The 26,417-nt window shown below is 47.2% G+C and overlaps 1 protein-coding gene across 1 annotated transcript; it reads left to right on the top strand.

Annotated features, from left to right (window-relative positions):
* The first annotated feature begins 210 nt into the window (after window positions 1-210).
* Window positions 211-21,348, top strand: LOC146183670 (anaphase-promoting complex subunit 10-like). Its single transcript, XM_084608744.1, has 4 exons — window positions 211-613; window positions 4,827-4,921; window positions 5,008-5,170; window positions 20,992-21,348. The coding sequence occupies exons 2-4, from the start codon at window positions 4,831-4,833 to the stop codon at window positions 21,227-21,229; spliced, it is 492 nt and encodes a 163-aa protein (XP_084464870.1). The 5' UTR covers window positions 211-613; window positions 4,827-4,830; the 3' UTR covers window positions 21,230-21,348.
* Window positions 21,349-26,417: the final 5,069 nt, after the last annotated feature.

The raw sequence follows: 26,417 nt of genomic DNA, 5'->3' as shown, positions 1-26,417 counted from the left end.
CCGCTATGCTGCGCGAATAATGGCACACAAAGGTGTTACGCATCATTTTTTATCTCGCGAGCGAACAAGAATCCGCAGCGAATCGGACGGCTGTCGCTTCGCCGAGCACCACCATGTTCCACGCGGCAAACAGGGGAGGCTGGGGATTTCTAGGGACAAGTGGCATTGAGCTGGGAAACATTCTGCCATTCGTTCGTCATGTGACTGCGAGAGTGAATGTAGTACCTAGGTTCGTGTAACTAGATCGGGGATAGACGCTTGTATCCCCATTCCCTTTCGCCAGCGATAACGGCTACCCAGTGTTCTCATAAGCGTCGTCCGCGTCAATAGCTTGACAGTGATCCGAGAGTAGATAGCCCGCGTACTGAACTGACGAATGTGCTGAAACGAAGACGAGCGGCGCCCATCCAACGCAGTAATAGAGCGAGCAGCAACCAGGCCACGCCAAGGTTGGAGGCGAAGCTTCGTCGTCTTTGTGTCCCTGCTTCGTGTCTAAGCTGCGCTGACTGTGCCGTAAACCTCGCCAGCCTCGCTCAGCGAAGTGCTGCGGCGACGTCGACGACGTCCACTTTTCATTGCTTCTGGACAGCGCTATCTGCGACTGGCATAAGAGGTGAGTGAATCTTGTGATTTTCTTTTGAAGGCGTATGCGTAATCCATGTTAGCTTTCTGACGCAACTTAAAGCGACAGAATGCGATAGGAGCGAATGCTAGCGATTGGTATCTTAGTTGAGATAATGAACACTGAACGTTTCGCGAAATCACGGCAACCATGGTCCATAGCTCTGCGAATGTTATTTCACTAGAATTGGCAAGCATGGCAACTATGAGGCTGGCGGATGAGATAGGAAGTTTGCCGGAATGAGATTACGTAGCCGGCGTAGCATGGGTTTTACTGGAGGTCTATGAGAGGCATTTTTCCAGCTTTAGGGATTGCTTAATTAACAGTCATGATAATGTCGACGATGAAGGGAACTTACGTGCAGCTCCAACGAAAAAAAGATTAGTACAAGTGACTCGTTAAGGCAGCAGAAAAATTGAAAAGACGCGGCGCTGTTGTTGCCGTATGCGCCGATTACCGTCGAGTGTGCCAGGCACGTCTTATTTCTCAGAGCGGCGGTGGTCGGTACAAAGCAGCCCATTCCAGCACTGGACAGTGCGACAGCCCGATCATGAATGAAAACTTGGGCTTGTGCATTGCTTATCCGCGGAGTCATGCGCCGATGTGGCTGCCCACATGATTTTACCTATTTATTTATTAGCTAGCACTGTGAGCGACGGTGTCATTATCGCAGTTATTCTTTTTAAAAAATTGCTGGGTGAAATAATGGTTAGCTTAGCAAGTGTTATCTGTACGCATCAGCCATCTTTCCTGTTTCATGTGTTTTCATAGTGTACTCCACTTTGGTTTCATCTCTGCACAGTATGCCTGCGTGAAATACAGAAGAGAAATTTTGTTTCATTGCCTGTACGTTGACTTGTGTGCTGCGTTCTTTTATTGCTACTTTGTTATCTTTGGCTGATCGGGCTGCTGTCGTATTGTATTTTGTCATATTTGCCATTTCTTATGCTGTATGTATCTATCCCCCTCCCTCCACAGTAATGCCTAATTGGCGCTGTGGGTGAAGAATAAATAAATAAACAGCAAAGTTTGGGATTAGTTTGATGGACTGCCGTCGGCCGCCCACCCCGACTTTGCAAAGTAGTGGGCACTGTACTGTTGTACGGGAATAAAAGCGTCGCATATCGCGAATTTTTCGGTTCGGTTACGAGGCACTCGTGCTAATTATTTTCCGTTGCAGCTGCACAGCTGTCGATAGGTGGAGCGCAGTTTGAAATCGCTTGTTTTTCGCGGCCGCTTTGAACGCGGCCTTGTTGCGCCCGTGTCGCCACGTTTCGCTGGTGGCCCAGGTCAAGCAGCGCGCAGTAAACACGGTGCAGTTTGCTTACCTCGGCAACCCGACATGACATGCGGCTGCTCGCGCGTCTTTCAAGTTTGTCCTCAGAGGAGCCGCTTGTAATAAACAAAAAAAAAAAAGAAAAGAAAAAGCAGGGCAAACGCGAACTCATATGAGTTGTCCAGCTTCTTGAGGCTTGCATGCTTGCTGCTTGAGCTTCACGGCCAAACTTGAAGGCACGCCGGCAGTCGCAAGCCGTGTCGGGTTGCCAAAATAATCAAAGTAACTGTTTTCCGCGCTTGTCATTAACATCAACGACGGGCGAAAGGAGCGACCCGGGCCCATCAAGACTGCGTTCGGCATAATGCGAGTGATGAATCTATGTTCCATATATTCACAGCAGCCGCGAACATTTCACGGTAATTGGCCCCAGCGGCCAACGCTTCGTGGCGCTGGCGTCGTGATGGGCACGTTGACGAGCATTTCGGTTAAGTATTCTGACGGCGGTACTTGTCAGCTGTGTGCTTCCAGTTGCTTTAAAACCTTATTTATCAGATTTCGGCTCAAGTTGTGGCTGTTTTGAATATTGACATGACACTTTTATGAGATGCGTTCCCTATTATTGTTTCGCGTTGGGTTGCATCAGGCTCAGTGATGGCCAAAAAGGCAAAAAAAAAAAAGCCATGGTACGGTGGGAGTCCTTTTGCTGCCGTCCCTAGCGCTAGGATGTAGCACTCCAAGCGAGGGGGAGGGGGGGATATATCAGAATGGACGGTCTGTAAATAAGTGCTTAAATAGTATACCTCCCATGTAGAAGTACTGAGACCTGAGACCGTCTACTGCCGCCAGCCTCCAAAAGCCAAATCCAGCATCGTCTTGTGCTCTCCTTATTTCTGTGTTCTGTCTTCTGGTGGTTTTAAGATGAACCAGAATTCCTGCCTAACATTTCTTACTCGTCTTCATTTTCCTCTCAATTAAAAATGACCTGCTTTTTATCTCCTCCTAAACTCATTTCGACACTACAGATGATCTGTCCTCCTACAAACATAGACGCGACCCACTGAATATCATGCATGCTTACAAATATTACGATTTATTTATACCCAGCTAAAGGTTACTGTTGTCCATGTGAGCTGCGCCGCAGAGGGTTCCGCCCTGCAAGTCCGACAACGTAATATTGCACTGAAAAACACAGCGGACAGCTTTGAATGGGCTTACCGTATGTAAGCGCCTGGCGCCGCTCTGCTGAGCCGCCTCACCGTCTGGATATCCGACGCTCGGGAACTGAATGGCTTCAACACTGCCAAGCCACAGATGGCATTTGAGCCTCTGCGGCGTTCGCATGGCCGGATGTCGCTATTCGACCCTCGGGAATCGAGCCCTCGAATCGTTCCGATTGCGCAGTCTGAGAACTGAGTGAAGGTAGCCCACAATACTGCCCACACCTAGCCGCGAACGCAGGTCAGTTGCTCCCTCGTTTGTACAGCGGCCGCTTCTTGATCGTTTCATGGGTGCATCGAGAAGGGTCATGCATAATTATTTCGTACGCGCAACAGACTTAATTATGCGTTTGTCCCTTTTACAAGCTTAATTTGAGCTTTGCGGTGTGACCATTGAGGGCGTGGATTGACTACTTGTTTCGTAGCTTCAGTTCTACCAGTGTTCAACATGTCCTTTGGCTGTTGAGTTCTCAATACCCATTTCTCCCGCCGAGGTGGCTCATTTCTTCGGGCGTTCGTCTACTCAACTCAAGGACTCGGAATCGAAACCCGGCCACTTTTCAATGACGGCGAAAAGCGAGACGCCTGTGTGTTGTGACATATCACTGCACATTAAACAACCTCAGGGGGTCGAAATCTCCGCAGTCCTCTACTACGCTGTTACTCATAACCTGTGTCTCTTTGGGAAGTGAAACCACCCTACAAATTACACCAAACCAACTGCCATTTCTATGCATATCTTTGCGGACATGATCATGTGGTCTAGCATTGTTTGGTTGACTGTTTATTCTGTGTCATTCGTTAGCTTGCAAGTGCAGTTGTTTGTGCGTGTTCAAATTTTTAAATGCTCCTTATGCTGAGTTTGTTTCCGGAACTACGGAAAAGAACTTGAACCACAAGACGCCTCATCTACCAGTTCTGACGGTTCTCACTCGTTCTGCTATGCTATACGTGTACGATGTAGCCCACATTTCCACCACGGTATACCCCAGAAGTCACCTCTTACTTCTTTTTAGTTATTTGTGCGCGTTCGGTCAAAATGTTTCTAGGCGGTCAAAGTTCGCATTTCTCGTGGTTTATATGTGACCTTTTATTTTTGTGGTCTCTGTCCGGAAATTCATGGGTCGAAAACCGGTTGCTCATTGTTCGCAAGTGCCAAAGGTTTTCTCTGAAAAAAACAAAAAAACTTACGCGCTTCCTGTTTCAGAAAAAAATAAGACATTGTGGTATTTTTATGTGGTGATTATTTATTGATCAGTCGTGGAGTGCCTTCGCTAAGCGGAGGACTTAAAGAAGAGAAAGAATGTCTCCACGCTTGCACCAGGTGGTGGCTGCGCTGCACGAACTAGAGTGACTCGCTGTGACGCACAGTCGGACCCCGCTTTTATCTAATTGCTTATGAAGCTGAACATCGCTTGAATTTGGCAACGTGTGGGCTAGTTTATGAGGCACGTGTAGAGCAGATCCGAACCGCATGTCGTCGTGGTCTCGTCATCGCGCTTCCGCCTAAATGACAGTTGGATAACGACAGCTTGCGGATATTGGCGCGCGGTCAATTTCAGCCCATTCTTTTATTTTCACTGTAACGTTATCCGCCTTGCAAGAGAGGCATTTTGATCCGCATAACACGTAAATGCACACTCATCTGTGTCATCCAGTTCATAGGGTCAACGGAAGTATCCCCTTTCCTTCCTTCTCTTCCTATTAGGACCATGAACGCTGTCGTCCCACGTTTGGAGATGGAGCGCGGTGTCCGGGACGTCGGAGAACAAGCCCTATGGTCTCTCTCATCCTGCATGCGCGGTGAGCTCTGGATCCAGAGTACCAGTGAACATCGAATTCTAGCAGGCGATTCTCAAGTAACCTCTCTTCTTCGCACGCTTTCGCAGGGTATGGCATCCATCAACTGTTGGACGACTCCCTTCACACCTACTGGCAATCGGACGGGATTCTGCCACATGAAGTGAACATTCAGTTTGCAAGAAAAATGCCAATTCACGCGATATGTCTGTACCTGGACTACAGACGCGACGAAAGCTACACCCCCAAAAGGTATTAGTTTGGCTTATGTCACTCGACCAATTTACGCTATCGCATAGGACGTAGCCCGACAGGAAGTCTTGTGGACGACGCAAACGCCGAACACATGTGGGATGCGTGGTCACGGCATTTTGGTGCCAAGTCTCGTAGGGCCGTTTTGTTCTTCCCGGGTCCTCGTCCTGGAGAGCGTGCAGCTTTCCTTGTGATCGCCCCGAGTCCAAACGCGATGCTGCTCTGGTGCACCGTGAGGAATGTTTAAGTGGCCCGAGCTCGCGGCGGCATGCACCGCTACTCGACAAAGGTTTCACGTGGGAGCGTAGATTGAAACGGCATTTTCTTCGCTTATAATTGCGTCGCGGGCCTACTGCCATATTGGTGTCTCTAGAGCTAATGGAAATAGCAGTTATGTACTAATTTTGAGGCTAGCTCATGCAGGCACAAACGGAGGCGCCACCACTGAGACGTCGGTAGTGTTCTGCACAGTATAGCGTTCTGTATTTCAGCCAAATCTCTCATAGGCCGGATATTTTCGACCACATATAGACGCGTTCAGTCGCACGTTACACGATCCAGTTACAACCATACTTCCGCATTCTACGATGCCTTATTGCGTAGCTTTGCTCGAGGAAACAGCGGCGCGTCTCATTTTGGTGTCAGCCGTGTGTGAAGGCGTGCAGATGATGCTTACGTTGACCCAGCTGTGTGTATACGGGCTCCATGGGTGGCCCCTAGCGTGTAAATACTGGTTTTACATGCGATATTTAGGTAGGCGATGATGCGTCCAAATGGAAAGAGAAGAAGCGTGCTTACTGTCTGAGGAAAAAAAAAAAGAAGCCTTTATGCCTTTGAGGGATGTAAGATTTCAATATGAATGGGCCATAATGTGTATCGCATATCTTTTTTTTTTCTCCCCTCCGCGGTCGCTTTGATGATAGGTTGCTTACATCACGACCCAACAGACCGGATAGAACTGGTAGAGGTATCAAAGCAAATCAGTAGGCGCAAGGTGACCGACATAAGGAAGTATAACATGGGGAAAATTGAGCATGCTCTAAGGGACGGTCGTAGCCTGAAAGTGGTTAAGAGGAAATTAGGCATAGGCGCGAAAATCGGATGTATGCACTTAGGGACACGGCAGGTAATGCCATTACTAACACGGACAAGATAATTAAGGTAGTCGAGGAGTTATAAACGGACCTCTGCTGTACCCTTAGTAGTCAGGACAAGAATGAAATTGGCTGTAAAGAAGAGCAACCAGACGTTCCGCCAGTAACGAAGGACGAGGTTAAGAAAGCCTTAGAAGCTATGAAGACGGGAAAAGCAGCCGCGCAGGATCAGTTAGCTACAGATTTCTCAAAGGACGGAGGGGATATTGTGTTAGGAAAACTGGCCACCCTGTCTACGCAATACCTGACGACATCGGAAGTACCGGAATCATGGAAGAATGCTAACATTATCTGAATTCATAAGAGAGGAACGCTAAGGACAGATGAATCAGCTTACTATGAGTTCCGTGCTAAGTATTTACCAATGCAATAGCTAGTAGAATCAGGACAACATTAGACTTTAAATGAACCAAAGGATCAAGCAGGATTTTGGAAAGGGTGCCATCGATCATATCTACACTATAAACCAGGTGATAGAAAAGTACTGTGAATATAACCAGCCCCTATACCTAGCGTTCATTGACTATTAGAAAGCATTTCATTCGGTCGGAACCTCGGCATTCATGCAGGCATATCGAGATCAGGGTATCTGTGAAAGTACTGGAAAATATCTATAGGGGCTGCACAGCAGCAATACTTCTGCATAAAAAAATTGATAAAATTTCTATTAAGGAAGGTGTTAGGCAAGAAGGTATATGATCTCCCCAGTGCTATTTACAGCTTGCCTAGAGAGTGTATTCAGAGACATATAATGGGAGCAGTTAGACATCACGATCAATGGAGAACATAAGAATTCATTCAGCTTGCCTAGAGAGTGTATTCAGAGACATATAATGGGAGCAGTTAGACATCACGGTCAATGGAGAACATCTCAGTAATCTGCGATTAGCTGATGACATTGCCTTGTTAAGAAACTCAGTGGACCAACTGCAACTAATGATAAATGATCTAGACAGGAGTAGCAGAAAGGTAGGCGTAATATTAAGAGGTAGCAATCGTGCTGAGTGGATCAGAGAAATAACTCAAGATACTGATATCCTAGAAGAAATTAAGAAGAAATGGGCATGGGCAGGACATGCTGGAAGAGAGGTTAACCGATGGTCACTAAAAGTAACCAATTGTATTCTAAGGGAAGGTAAGCGCTGCGGGGGGCGGCAGAAAATTAGGTGGATGAACCATATTAAGAAATTCAAAAGGGTCCAATGGCTGCAGCTAGCACAGGACTAGGTTAAACGGGGAGGCCTTCGCTTTGCAGTGGGCATAATCCGGCTGACGATTATGACGATGATGATGATGGTTATGCTTATATCAAGGTCGCGTATGCAATCGCAGCATTGCTGACCGTATATTCATGTGTCGATGAGTGTCAAATAAGCCAGGCGATAAAAAAAATCCGGGAAACCTTCATCAGGGTGCCTCGTGAAGCCATGATGCATGCAGTTATGAGACGCCGGACACCACATGCCGCGCCATATTGGCGCAGTTCTTAAGTAGCGTAGCAGAGTCCGGTGCTTCGTGACGTTATGGAGCAGTTGCACGCTCGGTTTCTTTTTACAGCTGCCGTATGTAGCGGGCTGAGGCTCGTGTTGGTTGCTCCCCTGACACTGGCAAACAGTCGCCTGCCTTCCTCGTCTCTGGCTTCCGCCTTCCTCGTAATCGACCTGTACCAATGAATCTAGCACTTAGGCGGTATTACACGTCGTAGAACTGTCTGAGTCAGTGGCGTCACGAGGGGGGTGAGGGGGGCGCGGGTGCAGCGCTCAGTGGTGTGCAGCTTGGCAGTGAGAGGGAGGAAGTTGCGGGGGGAGAAGTGGATTATTGTGTAAAGATGCCAAAATGCATGCAATAGTGCCGCTGAGACACTGACTGACAACTGTGATCTTATCAGAAGGATTAATCCTCCTCTGTGGAGAGCTTGAAAACACATGCCTTAGTTTATGCCAGAGACTCCACGCCCTTTTAACATTGGACCGGGAATGTGCACGTGCGTGTACCACGCTGGAAACACCAGCCTTAACTCGATACCCATCGGAAGCCCCATGCGCGGGAGCTTGTTAGCCGACACCCACTGGCAGATTTCTCCTATAGTCTTGTGCTTTAAATATGTCTGGTTTATTTATCTCCAATGCCTTTCTCGCTCCTCGGCCCACTCACACATCCATCTCGCACTTTGAAAACGCTGAAAGGCACGGAATGCCTGTTGCTCAGTGGAATGGCAAGTCTGATCACGCGCTGACTAGAAAAAAAAATAATAATGAGCAGGAAGGCACCTTTAGCAGGGCCAGGTGCTTTAGAAGGGGAATTTAGAGTGTAGCCAAGGGTGCTCAGTAGTGCATTATGCCGTTCTTACCTTTTTTCTCTGAAAAACGTAAAATAATGCTACTAATGAGAAACGCAACAGGCTCCCAAAGCATCACTGGGCGGCGCTGCGATGGATGGGATGGGATGGAATATAGGAGCGTCCCCTTTGAAATGGGGTGGTAGCAGTAGCTATCATGATCATTTTTCTCCCTATATCTTAATTATTGTTTTAGATTGGATAACTATACCATCGTTTTATTTCTTGAATTTTTTTTTTCTACATTACTAACATTATGTCATTTTTATGTTTTTAAGCCACCAATCTTCCAGTCGTTTTTTGCTAGCGTCCACCGCCGGTTTATTCACCCGGCCACTGATATCTCTAAACCCCAGAGCTTCAGGAACACTGACTGCGCCTGCCTCAACTGCCAGATTGATACCATTACATTCGAGTATAATATGGTCAATTGTTTCGCTGGAGTTACCACATACAGCACATGCGTCATTTTCATTGTTAAATTTCTTTTTGTGGCTGCGTGTTCTAAGGCGCCCTGATCTAGCTTCAAAAAGTAGGGCACTGCCTCTTGAGTTATCAAAGAAAGCTTCCTTCCTGACCTGCCTTTTCCACTTTCGGTATAATTCCACACTCTGTTTCTTTTCCATCGAATTTATCCAATTTTTACCTTCTGTGTTTTTCACCTGTTGCTTAACGCTCTTTATTTCTTCGTCCTTGTGACCAGCATACTAACTGTTTAGTTTAGTTCTTTTCCTCCATTGTGAGTCAACACTTTTTAGGTATAGTTATTTAAATACTTTAGCTGCCCATCTGTTATTGTCCAATTTCCTCAGGCATTCCTCATATAATATTTCACTCTTAGCTTCCCGTACTTCGAAAGATGTTCAGCCCATGTATCCCTGTACCGCCTCATTTGTGGTTTTGCCGTGGGCACCTAGTGCTAATCCTCCGACGGCTCTCTGATTTATTTCTAATGTCGACTGTACCTCTGATTTTAATCCCAAAACCGCATTTCCGAAAGTAAGCCCGGGCGCCATAATTCCTTTCCAAATACCCCTCAAAACCTCATACTTTTATCCCCACAATGCCCTATGTTTCATTATCCCTGCATTTCTTCGCCCTTTGGCCTTAAGTGATTGCTCATGCCTTCCAATGCATGCCAATCCTTGGTTTACCCATATACCGAGATATTTATATTCTGGTACTCTCGGTATTTTATGACCTTGTATTTTAAGATTCTGATCAGTTGAGCAGTTGAAAATCATCAGACCCTACTTAACTGCGCTATAACTGAAGCCTAGAGCGTCCCCTTCGTCTCCGCAATACTTAACTAGAGTTTGCAATTCTTCCAGACTCAGCTAGCAGCACAATATCGTCTACATACATTAAACCGGGGAGGCGTTGCTCTACCGCCTTTCCACCTAATCTATATGAGAGGTTGAAACTTAAGTTACTTTCATGTATCTTCCGTTCCATGTTTATCTCATAAAGCATGAACAGCAGCTGTGATAGAGGACTACCTTGTCTTAATTATTTGCATACCTTGACAGCTTCCGTACTTCTTATCCCTTCCCGTGTAATTTCTACTTTGTTATCCCGGTATATTTGCTGTAGGAACTCTGTTATCTCACAACCGATACCTGCGGCTCCTGATGGGCAGCTCCAGTCTGTGGCAGAAAAACACACACTGGGCTGCCGTCGACTCTCGCTGCCTTCGCGGCGTGCGCCGCGCGCTTTCTCGTTCGAGCATGCGGCCTCGCAGTTGCATCGTAACATGCTGCCTACATTCTGTCTTGATGATTGGACAACCTGCCGCGTATTTCCACGGAGGAAACATAACTAGAGGCGAGAAAAGTTTTATTCACTTCTGCACTGTATAGGAGACTGCGATGAGTAATTATTGATTGTGAATGCGTTTGCCACAGTAGCGGACATGTAGGAAGTGTATCTCGAGGTCTGCTATGTAATTATGTTGTCTTATATAATATGTTCAATAACTGCAAAAGTATTATCAGTACTCTGATATAAAGCGGCTCGCTCTTTGATTATCGTTTTGGCCTGTAGCATCAGATCTGTATAAGGTCTTGTATTTCTTATTACGACGTTACTAATGCAAATCTTGCAGTAGAAGAATAAGTTATAGTCCAAAGGAGGTGTTTCTTCAAAAGCACGAACGCTAGATGTCTCAAAAACACGTGAGTGCTCCGCGCGCTGTACGCGACATAACCGGCTCGCTGGCTCGGAAGGCAAGCGAAATCCAAGCTTGTACTACAATCATGTTTTATTTCGGTTCTTATTAAATGGTTGTGCTTCATTTATATTTGGTTTGCATTCACGAAACCTGTGGCGCGAATAGGGTGCTCTGTGCGAGTAGTGTCAATCAAGCCATAACTATAGGATCGCTTTTGTAGGGCACTTCCGACATATTTTATTTTCGTTATGAATAATATTAATGTTGGTTCAATTATTGGCCAATTTGTGAAAATCTGTAAAAGCTTCTCAGCAAGACATGTTTTCCAAACTTCGCACGCCGAATATCTGTTGATTTGGTTGCTTTCAGAGCACATGCAAAGCAGGGAGAGAGCACAGGAAATCGGCAAAGAGACACGCGGGGAGCGAAGAGCAGGATAATCCTCCACCCCCTTCCCTTTGTATGCATTGTGTTAAACCATTGTACTCTTCTGACGCCTCTCCAAGCTGTCTTTGTCAACTATCAACATTTCTGGGTTTATGGAGAAGGGGGAAATTGGCTCTTTTCGTTTCCACAAAGAGCAGGAGACTTCACAGAACGCTCTCATGCAGTTGGAAAACAGGTCTTGCAGAAAATCTTCGAAAGGAATCTGCAAAGTTTCGCACGTGAGCCTCGTATTTCGGCGCTTTGCCTACTATTATGGCTGCCCATGACACAATGCTACTTAGTACCTCCGTTTGGCATCAGCGGAAGCGTTTTTGTATCGCCAACTAACCGCCAGGCGCAACTCTATCTTCGCACGTGCACAGGAAGCTAGCGGAGGGTCTGCTCCGGCTACGCATGGCCTCCGAGATCACCTCCGCGCGCACGTTTCTCTCCGAACGGCCGGAGAGAGCGTAAGTTGGAAAAGGGTCGTGGCACCGTCTTTCGCCGCACCCCGGCGCTCGCCACTTATGCCACCTATGCACCTTTGCATTGATGCAGGCGCAGTCACTGTTCCTGAAGCTCTGGGGTTTAGAGATACCAGTGGCCGGGTGAATAATCCGGCGGTGGAAACTAGCAAAAAACGACTGGAAGATTGGTGTCTTGAAAGCAGAGAGGTGACATGACATAATGTTAGTAATGTAGAAACAAAAATTTAATAAATAGAATGATGGTTTAGTTAACTAATCTAAATCAATAATTAAAATATAGGGAGAAAAATGAGCATGATAGCTACTGCTACCACCCCGTTTCAAAGGGGACGCTCCTATATTTCATCCATCCATCCAAGTGTTCCGCCGCAGCTTGGCGCAAACTATAAAACACGAGTTTCCTCAGCTTGCGCTCGTACCACAGTCGAGCTGCAAGCTTTAAAATGCCACGTACATTTGCGAGTTCATTAACTCGCTAAATACAGTATTTACGAGCGTGGCGACATGCATAAACATCCATCGCACGAATGCAATTCTCTAAATAGTTCCGCCACAGCCACATGATTATTGGTTGCTTAGATGCATCTCACGATAGCTTTTTTTTTTTTTTTTTTCTCGCACCGTTTTAAAGCAGCTTTGGAAGATCGTAAGCACGCAAGTTCGGTAGAGTCCTTACGGAAAACAATTTACATGTGTTTTTATAATATGCCTTATGGCAAGCTTGCGTAATAAAAAAAAAAGTTCGATAAAGGTGAAGGGTTATACGTTCAGGCACCTCTGCCGTCATATGAGTATATGCGAGATTTTCGGACGTGATCCCGTTAAAAGCTAATCAGCTTATACGATCGAAAGTGAGGAGAAGATATTACCTCGTTTTTAAACTATGCGGCCCGCCATAGCATAAATGTGCGCAATTATCACGCGAGTTTCCGCTTATTTCTTGTTTTCACTTGTTTGCATATGCTACAGACTGGGTGCAGTGACTTTATTTTTAATTTTTACTCCTGTGCCTATACACGCAGAGGGCCAAGCCGAGCAAACGGGTTAATTCAAACGAATTATGATTAGATATAGAATGGCACTATTATACACGCCTGCCACACTAGTTAGCAATTTTTCATTAACTTTCAATGATATGCGAAACTTATCAGAACATTTTTAGAACTAAACATCCGCCGGTTGTAATGATACTAGTCACTTTCTGAACAAAATTTCGAGGCAAACACTGTGAGCAATTTAAAAAAGACATGTTTCTTTATTTACAAAACTCATGAGGTGGACAAAGAGAAAAACAATATGGGCAAGCACAATCAAGAAGTACACACAAACATTGTTATTTACAAAGTTCAATCACCACATGATGACTACTTGCGTAGTTAGTTTTCTATTGGCAAAGATAAAAGGGATGCGGGGGATCCCAGCGACGCCACTTCTACGAGTTAGGAAGGTGGATGAGAGGCCTTCTGTGATGGAAGGAACCAGCACTCTATGAAACCATGCAAAGCAGAGGGGAGTGTTTATTTTGAGGCGAAAGCGTTTAATACCTCATCGTTGTCAGCAGTTGTCGGCAGAGGCTGTCGGTGTCACACTTTCGATGCAAGTAATTAAAAATAAATAAATAAACCTTATCTCCATCTGGATTTGAAATTCAATCCCTTGGATTCTGCAGATGAGCGCTTCACCAACTGCGTCATGCCCCGAATCGTGAAACGTTCTCATAATTCTCCTTGTCTACCGTGAGGATAGCGGGATTGCGCGAGTGACAGATACTGCGCCTTTATTTTCCTGTAAACTAATTATAGGACGCCGGTGAACTTTGATGAGTTCAATGGAATGCAGGTTGTGTTCGACAAGGGATGCGCCATGTACCGTCACGACAGGTCATGACGTCACCAGGGATTCATGCATAGACGAAGCTGACCCCGCCGGGCGTCCTATCCAGGCGTCCGTGCAGCGCCTTTCATATGATGCTTCCTCGAACGCCGCACCACACAGCAAACAGAAGCAGACCAAGATGTCTGGAAGGCGTTAGTACATTAGGCATTAGCGGAATTTCAAATTGATTTACAGGATAGAAGAGGCGCAGTCAGTATCTGTCACAATTCTCCGCTCACACATCTGATCTACCTCGCCGTAAAGGAAGGGAGGAAGGTAGAAGTGAAAAAAGAGAAGGAGATAGAGATGCCGTAATGGAGGGCTACGATCCACCGCGCCATAATGGCTTTCGCCTCATCGCACTTTAGTGGTCCAAAGTGCCCTTTAGAATTTTTTTCAGCTCCGGTCATCCGAATGTTCTCAGAAGTAAAAATTAAGAGAGCCTTCGGAGCAGTGCTGTCGTTGTTCGTAGGATAACGTGTGCACGACATAGCTCCGCTGCTTCTCTTTTTTCCCTCAACATCCGGTTGCAATATGTGAACTTCCACCAGCATAGTTTCTAAACCATGCCAACCGCAAATATAAAAGAGCTGTGGTTATTAATTTTTGCCCTGTACTATCAGCCTCCAAATTCTTAAATTTGCCCCGCCGCGCTAACTCAGCGGCTAGTAAACTCCACTGCTGAATTCAAGAATGCGAATGTAATCATGACCGTCAGCGAAGGCTAAAAGCAAAGCAGCCGTGTACAGTGCGATGTCAGTGGGGAAAGTATCTGGAGTCCTCTGCTGCGTCTTCCCTCATAGACTTAGTTGCTTTGTATGTTAAACACTGTTAATAGAACCAATCCTTTCTTATCAACCGGCAAGATGGCGTAGTTATTTTTTCCACTTGTCTTTTGTGTACGCTTCAGATTTTCCACTTTTGTTTTTCACCCTTTGAATAGCTGGAAGGGAGGGGGGGATATGCAGAGCTCACAAATTTTCGAGGGGTGTTCTGACAGCGACACAATCCCCCTGGCTACGCCGCTTCTAGAGTAGCCGCTGCTCGAATTCACGAAGATAAGTATAGACGTCATGCATCTTTAATCAGTGCGCCATACAAGATCCTATGCACGTCCTCTATAATGGACGTCACCTCTTCTTAAAATTCAGCGAAGGCAGAGCGCAGATGGGACAGCAACTCAAGAAAGCTTGCAGTGTCTACGCCGCAGGGGTTTTGAAATCGGGTGGCTGATTTTTTTTCACGATTTTCTGTGACTACATCGCACTCTGCTTGCAAAGGAGTAATATGTGTTATTTAGGTGAACCGAAAGAGCACTCTTCTCCGAATTCTTGCTTATGAAAAATAAAAAAAAAAAAAAATCGGTGACCTCTTGAGCACTTTTAACCGGAAACGGGTCGTTAACCTTCACTAATGATAACGCCCGTTTCAACAGAGCCGACCGAGTGCTGTCAATTACCTTGCTAAAAAGAAGAAAATTTCGCATTTGGTTTTACGAGGTATATAGCGCCTAGCTGAGGTTCTTGATATGATTGATTAATCAGCCAGCTTGTTTAACTGCAGTTCTTTGCACTGCTTTTCATCTCTCGACATTTTGAACTTTCACGTTTTACAAAGCACATAAGTTACCTGCAATTGCTTCACGACTGTTTTTGTGTGTAAGTGTCCCATTCCATCACAGAGAAACCGCCTTCATTAACTACCGGCTTTGAGGCAGGCGATCGATGTCAGTGCCTTGAGGCTTTTTTTTTTTTTTTTTGTATATAGCTGCCCTTACGACGTCGACGCCTTCGCTGATCCAGCTCCTCAGCATCCCTCCTCGCCATGCGCTCTCTCACAAGCGAAACCAGCTCCACTCTGTCAAGCTGAGAGTGTAGCCAAAAGTTTGGTCCTAGGCTAAGCGCTTTGTTGTCCGCATCAGACACTTGTGGATTGGCCAATATGTGGGTGGCTTACTGGGCTTGGGAACAACGAGGTTCCCTGGGAATGAAGGCTACGATCTAGCGCCTCATGCAATCAGCGACTTGGGCAGCAGATTGTAAGGCTTGGTAAAAGCGCCTTCCGCCTCAACCTTTCTCTAAAGCAGACAAGAGACGCAAGAGCGCCGGACTTTATTCTGGGATTCGGAACTAAAAATCTTGTAGAGCCCGACGTTTTGCGTGTGGTACGGAGGGATAGGTCTTGCCAGCCGGCTGAACTTCGACAGAACAAAATCATTCTCGGCGTAATACGCAAGCATCCTTGCCTGTCAGGTCTACGATATTAGGAATCAGACGTAAGTTGAAGAATGGTGCAAAACAACCATTGAAAATAAAGTACCCGATGTAAGGTAAATTATTCTGCAAAAGGGAAGACTATTGAGCCATTGCGTTGGTTCATATGTTTCTCACCTCTGCCATGTGGAACTACATGTGTCAGCCATACTGGCCGCTGCTTAAGCGACAGGTTGAGAGAGCATGCAGTCGATGTCACAATAGACGGAAGAATTGCACTAACCATGCATAGGGCAACCTGTGAATGCATTCCTTATTTTTTAAAGTATAAATCCTTCGCACTTGTATTAGGCAACCACATGAACTTTGCGAAACATATGTTGTCTAAAAGCGTAATCAAATGTTTGAGCGTGCCTTCGCTTCGCTTATTCAAGAAGAGATAGGCTACTTAGATATGAATAATTTCGGAGTGATCGTTCTGGTTCGCTTTTTTAGTTTAGTTTTTTTGTTTTTGTCTTTGCTGTATGTCTTCTGCAGTTAATGCGAGAGTGCGCGAAATATACCCATATCGGTCGGCTTTGTGTTAGTCGCTTCTTGCCTCCCTGCACCGTTTTTCGCGCCGTTGTCTTGCACAATTATTGACGGTTCTGCGAAACTTTGACACGGAACAGCGCCAAGCACCTCCTCGCGAGTAATTCCTTTGACCCTCCACACCCGTGGAATTCGCTCTGGTCCACTTGCTCTGCTGCTGTCTTCACTGCGTGACTGAGTGTGATCGGCGCATGCGGCTTTAGATCGCCCTCTCGCACTCCCGCGTAATTGTTGTGTCCAAGAGTGCGGTGGAGGTCCGGTGTTGCATACGTGCGATGATAATGATGATGATTTGCTCAGTCAAAGTCAAAGTGTTCTCAGCAGGTCACTCCTCTTCGTTCTCCCCGTTCGCTCGCAGACCGCAGCACGCATTAGTACTACTCCGCTACCGGATCACAACCGCTTGCCCTAGACAAGTTTAGGTCAAGTAACTCCAATAGACATTATTACAACTTTCACCAATTTTTCAGTGCCTATCGAAACTCCTGGAGAACCAGAGTGTCGAACCTAAAATTTTTCTGGTTCGGTTTGGGTTCGAATTCGAGATCGATTTCGGCTCGAGAGACACATTCCGTTCCGGTTCGATCCAATTCGACCCTGCCCGAACCGGTTCAAACGGGCTAAAAAAGCGTTCGGCCGCATTTCTTACTCCACTTTTTTAATGCTCAGTATTATTTCCTGTTCCCGTATCTAGTAACCGCTGTAAATTCATGTTCTAGTCCGTCTGTTGTTTTTGTGGTCAGGTGTGACGCGCTCCACTTTGCTTGCAGACCTGAGCAAACTATTGTGAGCACTGTGTGGTGCTTCATCCTCCGCATGGCTGAACGTGCTGCTTCGTCTTCATCCTACTCTCTCTTGTAAATGCCCATCGTCATCGCGGGGTGTGGTTGGCTGCAGTGTGCGACGAAGGCTTCAGGTCTCCAATAAAACCTGATCCCCAAGTCTTACCTTCGCGTTACCTTACAATATCTATATTAGTGACCGACAATTAGAGCAGGATGGGAGAAAATGATTTCTTTTCTTTGGCCCTTAACCAGCTAAAGCAGTCACGTGTTGAAAGGAAGTTAAAAGAAAACGTTTGCTGCTGCGCTTTTCAGATAAACAAAATTTCACATAAATTTTAGTTGAGAGCGAAGCCACTACTACAACCTGTAAAACAATTCTCCGTCCGGCTCCTACTGAAGAAATTTCAAATCCTACCAAGGTCAAACCTACCACGCACGCCAAGACCAAACATTTATATACCGTATGTGCGACTGTATACCACACAGCACGCGGATACCTTAGCATTTCTCGTTTATATGGAGGCGAAACCCAAAGGCACCCGTTGTGTCGTGGGCCGAAAGGCGCTGACAAATGTCCCCCCCGCTACGCGTTGGGATCGGAGTCATCATCGTATTCGCCGGAGATCTGTATTAATTGTCTCGTTCCTGTGGCCTCGACGCGATGCGGTCACTGTCTTGTTGCGTGTCGTGGTTGCCTGCGCGCGCTATATACTTTCTCCTAGAACCACTCTCAAGCTAGACTGGTATGTTTGGTCCCATAATTGACAGCAAGCATGACATGACATCATGGCTGCTCGCAAATGTTTTACTATATGCCCAGTAAATGCTGCTAGCTTTTTGATTTGGCCACTGCCAGCTTCAAGGAAATGCGGCAGTTCATAAGCTTGCCCACTGTCTCACCTTCCGGGTAGGCTATGAACCTCCTGCAAGCAGGGACAAGCTAGTCAGCTATGAAGAGATTACCCAGCACTATCGGCTAAATAGGGTAGAATACCCCCCGGCAGATAGAACACTAAATAACAGCCAGTAAATCATCTGGAGGCGCTTGCAAACAAATACTTTTCCGAATCCATACCCGTAGCCATGTATTGGTGCCCAGAACAGTTTTCAGACAGATGCAGACTATGTGAGGATAAGGCGGATCTGGTACATATGTAATGGCCGTGTCCAGAAATCTAAAGTATAAATCACGACACAAAAACAGAATTCTGGGAGACTACTGTTCAGCTCACACCCCGAAACTCAGCTAGGTATAATCTCCAGGCCGCCGTCTAGGCAGGTAGGTTGACGCCTATCCTGTATCTATTGGAGATTAAAGTTTTACCAGCACCAGCATAGAAAGACCAGAGGAATCGGGCTTGACAAGGGCTGTTAATTTAGTCTAGAAGATGCTGTCTCGACGCTGACTTCTGTAGATCGCACTATGAACGCTACTGTAGCTAGTGAATACAGTTCTTGGCTCCGCAACGTCTCCCTAAATTTCATAAGCCCCAACGGGGTGGCGTAGTGTTTAGGGCGCTCGACAACTGTGACCTAGGAACCGGGATCGCATCCCGGCCTCAGCGGCAGCTTTTGAGACGAGGTGGATAGCTAGTCGGCAGTGTGTGCGGTGTGCTGTGCGATGTCAGTGCATGGTAATGAACCGCAGGTGGTTGAAATTTCTGGAGCTTTCCACTGCGACGTCTCTCATAACGTCGGTCGCGTTGGGATAATAAACCCCACAAACAAACAAGAGACAAATAAACAAGCGAAGTTTCATAACACTCGAGTCTGCTTATTCTGAGCATCTTTTCAAATGAACAGAGCAATTGCTGTGTACTTCTCTTTCCTCAAGAAACGCTTCAGGCTTGTAAACTCTTAGTGGGAGATGCTGTTGCCGCCTGTAGCGGTACATGATCGGTGCCGGCGATCCTACGCAGCCGCTTCCATGTGGGGACCAAATGCTGTTTGGCTTCGCACCTTTCCTCGCTTGCCAACGTAACGAATATCGAGGGTCTCACGCTGCAGTTTGCCGATTTCACAATTACTGCCATTCCCTCGTCTGTTATTTTCCTTAAGGCCTAGGCGCAGGTTCCTTCGGCCCACCTGACCTCGTCCCTCTCTCTGCTTTTCAAGGTTTTTTTCCTCAGGTTACTCATAGTTACATTTTCTCTCAATGGTGTACATCTAGCTTTCAGTGCCACTTTTCTAGACTGTCTTCGTATTTTTTTCGACACCATGGTTTTACAGGCAAAAACTACAGCACACTAAACAGAGCTTGAGAATTAATACTCATACCAGTAAGGCCACTCAGTTCCTTGCTCCACCTAGTCTTCACAGTTGAAAATCGGAGCTTCACTCGTGGCATAGATTCACTTTCCAAGGCAAATAAAACAAGCAGACATTGATATGGACAAAATCAAGAGAATGCAAAGGGGGAAATCGGTTTATGGGATCGTCTTTGTCCTGAGGGTATACGTACAACTCGAGAACAGAGCGGTAAATTGCCCTCCAAGGCGGCCATCCCACCATCAGCATCGGCTGCTGAAGTCTCGTCAACTAAATTGCATCTGCTGGCATCGCATCGCATATGGCGGCTATGCATGTGCCATGCGAGTCATTGCGACATCGTGGAACGACAGGAAAATAAAATTATTTGTGTGAAATTTGTGAAAGCAGATCCTTTTGTAGATGGATATATAAATATTTATCTAAATCAGCTGCTCAAGTTATGATATATATGCTATTCGTTCACTTCTTAGAAAGGCTCTCGTATGAGGCAACATTGTCCATGCGCTGAGCCATTGCGCAGTGCAGCGGCCTCCCGTGTTCGGGATGAAACGATACCCTGACGCCAGAGATTGGTGCCATGCATGTGGCGACATGTTTTCCTTCGTTCTTTTCATCTTTTTGCTAAAGACAATTTTTCAATATGGTTGCGTAGTTTGCGGTGCGCAGTGGCGCTTTGGAAATAAGCGAGAACGTTTTACAAGCAGCCAGAAACTAGAAAATTATGAACGTAAGTTCCAGCAAAAGTGGGTCTGAATTCCGTACCGCGAGCCAGTTCGGAACGCTTCTTTCGATTTGTTCCTACCCGGGTCCATTTCGTGGTGGATAAAAAATTCGGGTTCAGTCAGTTCCAGGCGAAAAATTGGGCTCGGTTCCGGTTTTCGGTTGGGTTCCGGTTGGTCACCTTGTCCATGAAAATCGCTATGAGATGCGCAGGTTTTCTTTCTTGGCTTAGGTGGACTAACATAGCTGTGCTCTCCACTCCAGCCGCCACGCGCGCTTGAGTGCACGTATGAGCGTCGCCTCTTCAGCCGTGCCAGCTTCACATTTTTAGCCGGATGTCTAGAGATAGGTATGACGACAACTCAACTTGGCGCGCCTTGTGCACCGGGCGAACCGCCCCCGCCAGCGTTCCTGTCGCAACTACGCAGGCAGGCGGCGCACAGCATCTTGGTGCGATCCGATGGTCTGTGCTGTGGACAGTGCTTTCGCTGACGGCGCGAAACTGAGGAATGAAATAACGATATCTAACGCTACAAAATGGGTTTCGAAGAACCAGACAATACGCCCGTCCCGTAAGCTTAAGCAGAATTGGAACCAGAGCACAGTAGGTGCTCGCGGAGCCCGCGAAGCAGTGCGAGGAACCGTTTCAGAACCCCTCTTCTGGCTAGAGAGGTTGCCCGAAGCAGCTAGAGCTGGTTAAATTCAGCCTCTGTCCCATGCATGCGTAGCACCACAACGCACAGTGCCACTGTTGTGTACTGCTAACATTTGTTCTGATCTGTGTTTTCAGGGTTTCCGTGAGAGTGGGAAGTACTTTCCACGATCTTCGAGAAGTCGATACTATCGTCCTCAATCAGCCAACAGGATGGGTGCGCATCACTCCGCGAGATTCGGCTGGACGCCCTGTTCGTGCCTTCCATGTGCAGATCGCTGTGTTGGAAAACCACATGAACGGTCTGAACACTCACATACGGCATATGAAGGTGTTCACGCCTCTCCCGCCGCTCTTCTTCACACCTCTGGCCTAACGTTTCATTCACCATTCAGTAATGCCAAGCCTACCGTGGCGTGTTTCAACCTTACCTTCCGCAGCCTTGATGACAGGTTTTACGAATGTAAGCTGGTAAATAAAGCGATTTGTTTCTGCACTCACCTCCTGTTCTGACGCCTTTTGTTTACATTTTGGTCATTTCCGCCTCTCCTTTCTTTCAGGCTCAAGCATAATAACTGGCCTCTCTTAAAAGCCCAAGACATTGATATTGTAGTTACTCAATGCAGCCAGGGAACAATTAATTCTTAGATGTCAATTTCGCCGCAAGGGGCAGCTGCTAAAGTATGTATTGATGTGTACTGTACGACACTACGTACTCCGAGCGCACACTCGTAGCCGTGCGTGGCATCGCCATGTCCGGCGAAAAAGGGGGAAGCCTGTCCTGAGTGTTTGGTCCTTAAAGTTCCCTCGACGGAGGCAGCAACACTTTGACCCCAGCTTCCCGTAGACTGCACTGGCTGACCCGACCGAGTAGAAATCGGCAGTCGCCCTTTCCTGTCCTTTTCTCCACCTTTCACTTTTTTATATTCTTTATCGCAACTGCACTGTCTGCTTTTTGCTTGGACGTTTTCTACTTCCAAGCGGTGAGAGTTAACCATGTGTGGCTGCTACCCTGAGTGGCGGCTGGCACCGAGGCCGAACGTCGTACTTTTTAAGGCTTCCAAACTTATTCCTCTTGATATCCCTCCCAGCAAAAGGAATGTCCAAGGAAGGCCCTGAAAAAAACCGCTCTTGTCCCCGATTGTATATTTAAGACCTTAACTGAGGCTACAGGCCAGGGTTACAAGATTAAGAAGTCAGCAAACGGTGACTGTGACAGATATACTGTGCAGCAACCAACAAGAAAAAACTCCGTCAAGTGAAAACATTTCACAGAGATGGAAGCGCCGATCTATTTGCTCTATGATGGCTGGCTGCCTGTGCCGGAGCTTGGGATCCGGGCTGCGCGATGAGCCGGGAGATAAGGACCTCCACAATTTTTGCCTGCCCATGTCGCTTTTTGTCCGAAAACCGGCGTCGAAGGAAGGTCGATGAACGACGTCCTGGAATGCGGGGACGACGCCCTAATGACTGCTACATGGGCGCTGTTGCGAGGATGGCTAAGGTTCCGAGAACGGGAAGAAAGGACCCGAGGTGACATAGAAAGCCGCAAAAGGACCGTGGGGCACAGAGGAACGAGAGACGCGCTAGGGGAGATCGATCCAGCCTCGTCTCCCGAGGGACGACTGCCTGAAAATACGAAGATGGCTCCCTAGTCTTGCCAGCTCCGTATATTGAACTCGCCGTGTAAACCATCATCATCAGTGCTGCCCGCACCTATATGTCTTCATCTCCCACCTCAAGCACCGGATTATCGCAGTGGCGTCCAGACGCAGCCTTAAGACCGTCGGGTGAGCGGGGGCATCCATCTCTATTAAACCTGTTGTTGGCCTTATTTAGTGTGTAATTCCTGCTCTCCACCCTGAAAAGAGCCCTATAATCGGGACGTCACTGCTCCATTCCGCTCTAAACTGCTTTTCCTGCTTCATAGTGCTCCAACACACACTTTTGCTCCACAACTGCTCCATACCGGCCGCCTGGCTGTTCTGCCATCAAATATAGCAGAGTGCGGATTTTTCTACACACAGCGTAATTGATATTACCTCTAAAAAGGGATTCCATGCAATTGTATTAAGTTTCCATAAGCACACTGTGTCAGCGGCATGCAGCGAGCTCCGTGTACACGCTCTAGGGGCCGCTTTAGTCGAAACAAAGGCACCACAATGGTGGTAGTTGTAATGCACCCCGCGCTGAGCTCAATACATATAAAAGTTTTATGAACTAGAAAAGCCTAGAGCTTAACAAATTTGAAAGTAAATTTAAAACAAGTCGCAAGCGATTGCAGAGAAATAATTACGAAAAAATGTTTTCTGCACTTGACATAGCACCATTTCGAAGCCTTTTTAATTCCCGATGGTGAGAGAAGCGAGCAAAGCGGTCATTTCGGGTTCCTCGATCAATTAGGAAAGTTGTCTGACAGCGCAGAACTCGAGTTGTTCTAAGGGTTCAGCTCTAAAAACAAGCAGGCACTTCACCATCACGTCTCTTTGTCAGTACCAAGCATGTCATGGCTACTTCACACATAAGCATACTTGAAGCATAAAGACCTGTTCGATTGGGCCAATAACGCGGTAGTTGTCCCATTCCTGCCTCGTGCGCTCTCTGCGCCCACTCGCGCGCTTCCCTGCAGAGCTTACAAATATCAACTAGGGACTAGTCAACGTCTGCTGTGTACAGCTGTGTACAGCTGCCGGCCATCTGGTGCACCATAGACAATTTTTGTTTTGCAATTAACTAATTAGAAGATATTTTTTTTTAATTTACTAACAATTGCCTTTAGACAACAGATGTGTTTGGCAGAGTTGGCGAGCATCTTTTGAAACCCCTATTCCATCTATTTCCGATAATGAAAGCCTCACGTGTATCTTTTTCCAAGCCTTAAAGAAAGCCGGTGAAATGCAAAAAAAATATCACGTGACTGGCGCATTCGTGCGCCACGATTGTGGTGCTCTCAATCGTGGCCCGAGTGAACGATATCAGCTGCGACTGTGACTCGACAGCCCAGTCCCAGCGGTAGGCTGATATGTTGTCGTTGGTTGTAGTCGGCGCGATGAGCTCGTTGCGACTTGCATCTCAGGCGCGCCGACCATGCGCCGACTGCCTGAAGCGGACGAAGAACCACCGCAGACATATATCGGGCTGCCGCTCAGCGGGGTCGTGGAGCCAATGCCGCAGCTGGTTGCGTTCAGTGAAAGTCGGGTTAAGAGCAGCACAATCGTATCGCACAAATGCGTCAGTCACGTGATATTTTTTGTATTTCGCGGGCTTTCTTTAAGGCTTGGAAAAACGATACACGTGAAGCTTCCTTTATCGTAAATAGGTGGAATGGGGGTTTTAGAAGATGCTCTCCAACTCTGCAAATCACATTTGTTGTCTAAAGGCAATAGTTAGTAAATTAGAAAAATAATCTTAATTACTAATTGGTTAATTGCAAAACAAAAAATTGCCTCTGGTGCACCAGATGGCTGGCGGCTTTAACAGGTAGTTTCTGTGGCCTATCTCAAACGTTCCATTTTTTAACCCTTGGCTAAAGTTAGCTTGGACACCCTGCATATTGCTAGAGGATACGCCGATACAGAGAGCTGCAAAAAAACTAGAAGGTTACGCGCTCAAGTCACAGACTGGACATTTGCCGCCGTCGGTAGGGGCTACTTTCTGTTCCCTGCGACTTTGAGCGGATTTCTCTGGGCGTGCGTTGACCTGTAACATTTGGTGGCAGCAGCAACGGGATGCCCCTCACTCGCGCCCTTTGCCGAGCGCCGGACGAGGCCAATAGACGAGTTCCGCCATCGGCTGATGTGGTACATGGCGCAGCGCAAGGCGGCGACAGGCGCGGCTGATGGCCTCGCCCTTTACAGGGTGCTGGAGGCCGTCGCTTCGCAGAACGGGTCTATGAGCCACTAGAGCTAATGGCAGCACAGGTCGAGCATATGGACCCACGCAGGCCTCAGCTCCTCCCTCTCTTCCCCCTCCCCTTGTGCTGGCTAACCTGAGCCGCGTCAGCCCAGAGGCTTTGCCAGTCACCAATACTCCACAGGCGCTCCCGTCTTGCTGCGTCCTATCCAGACTGCACGTCGGGGTCGCCGGATTTGCCCACATGCGACGCCAGCACTCCTTTAGAAGCCCACACACTGCAGCTGGACGCCATGGCAGCGGCAAGTGGGTGGTGGGAACGAGGAAAAGCCCTGAAGTTCGTCGCCGTCTTTCTCGTCTTCTGACGCAATGCCCTTCGTCGCCGTATACGTAGCATCTTTCCCATTAAAATATTCAAGGAGTTTATTTTGCGCAGATAGATTTCTGCCGACAGATGTTCACCGGAGGGACACCAAATGCATGCGTACATTATTTGCTACAGGAAATGTAGCTGCAGTTCATGGAAGGGTGTTTAGGTCGGGAGAGAGCGTTCCTGTCAGCTGTCGTCGTCTTCACTAGCATTAAGTGGTCAGTGTCTCTAGCGCTCTACGGATGCCCAAAGTCGGTGAGAGGAGAAGAGCGAGGAAGTGTACGAAACTATCAAAATAGCTGCTTGGTCTTCCCGAATGGTTTCGTTTCGTAAGCGCAGGCGCCGCGATGAGCCATTTACATAATACATTCGCCGGCTTTACAAAGATCATAATAGCCCATATTTATAAAATAGCCTATAATGTACTATCATATCATGGATGTTTTCGTGCTTTCCAGTGTTGCCAGCGGTCTTGAGAGAGTGCGAGGAGAGGATAGCCCCAGCCGACGAGCGAAATACTTAAAGGATATTATTTACGCTGTGAAAAGATCCTGGAAGCGAAAGCCTCACAGCTCAACTGCCATGCATGCAGAGGTCAAACGCGTCAGGTACGAGCCGTATTTATGTTAAGAGCTAAATCTAAGCTACTTTGTTCTAAGCGCGCACGGACCACCTGTCTTGGACTAAACTCTTTTCGAGCGATATCAATACTGTGAAGCCACCGAGGTGAGGTCGCGGAGCACCTCGTTGACTTTGCAGCAGAGCATCCGTAAGAGAGGTACCAGTTTCGATCCCCTGTGCCTCCTATCGGGTGGATGGTTTCCCAGCCTTGTGCTCAGTTATTATGGGGAGTGAAATGCATAAGAAAGATCATTAAGATCTTACCTAGACGGAAAAGCTTTCCTCCACGTACCGCAATCCCATTGTGGCAAATTGAAGCAGACAGTTACGGGATTTGAAGATGTATAGGCTCCTTTTCCAAGTTGTGGGCCCTGAGACGCTGAGCGATGGTTTATAGCCACAGCGGAGATCGGTCAATAACCTGCTGGCAGTGGGACGCATACCCACACCTCCCGAAGCTGAAGCTGGTGCTGTATACCATAAGACCACTGGTAACATGGTCCGCAGTCTGGTAATAGCGGTGGAACTACAAAGTAAAAACTCATGAATTTGGCTGAATTCCAGTTAGTGCAGGAGCGAAAAAGAAAACGCACATTACTCCGACCATTTGTAAGAGCAGCTGCCAATGACTGCTTTATTTGGAAGACGTTTGAAAGTTTGCTGCGCCGTGCAGCTGAATATATTATGTGTGACATTCATTATGGCCATACTGTGATGACCA

This window comes from Amblyomma maculatum, chromosome 7 (genome assembly GCF_055883805.1).
Source record: "Amblyomma maculatum isolate TAMU_Amacu chromosome 7, ASM5588380v1, whole genome shotgun sequence".
Classification (NCBI taxonomy): Eukaryota; Metazoa; Arthropoda; class Arachnida; order Ixodida; family Ixodidae; genus Amblyomma; species Amblyomma maculatum.
This window is presented reverse-complemented; position numbering and strand designations above follow the sequence as displayed.

Bases quoted from the DNA above. Each gene is read 5' to 3' on its own strand.
- LOC146183670 (XM_084608744.1), top strand. From the start codon at position 4,831: ATGAACGCTGTCGTCCCACGTTTGGAGATGGAGCGCGGTGTCCGGGAC. The intron at 4,922-5,007 runs GTGAGCTCTGGA...ACGCTTTCGCAG, and splicing joins TCTCTCATCCTGCATGCGCG to GGTATGGCATCCATCAACTG. The intron at 5,171-20,991 runs GTATTAGTTTGG...CTGTGTTTTCAG, and splicing joins GAAAGCTACACCCCCAAAAG to GGTTTCCGTGAGAGTGGGAA.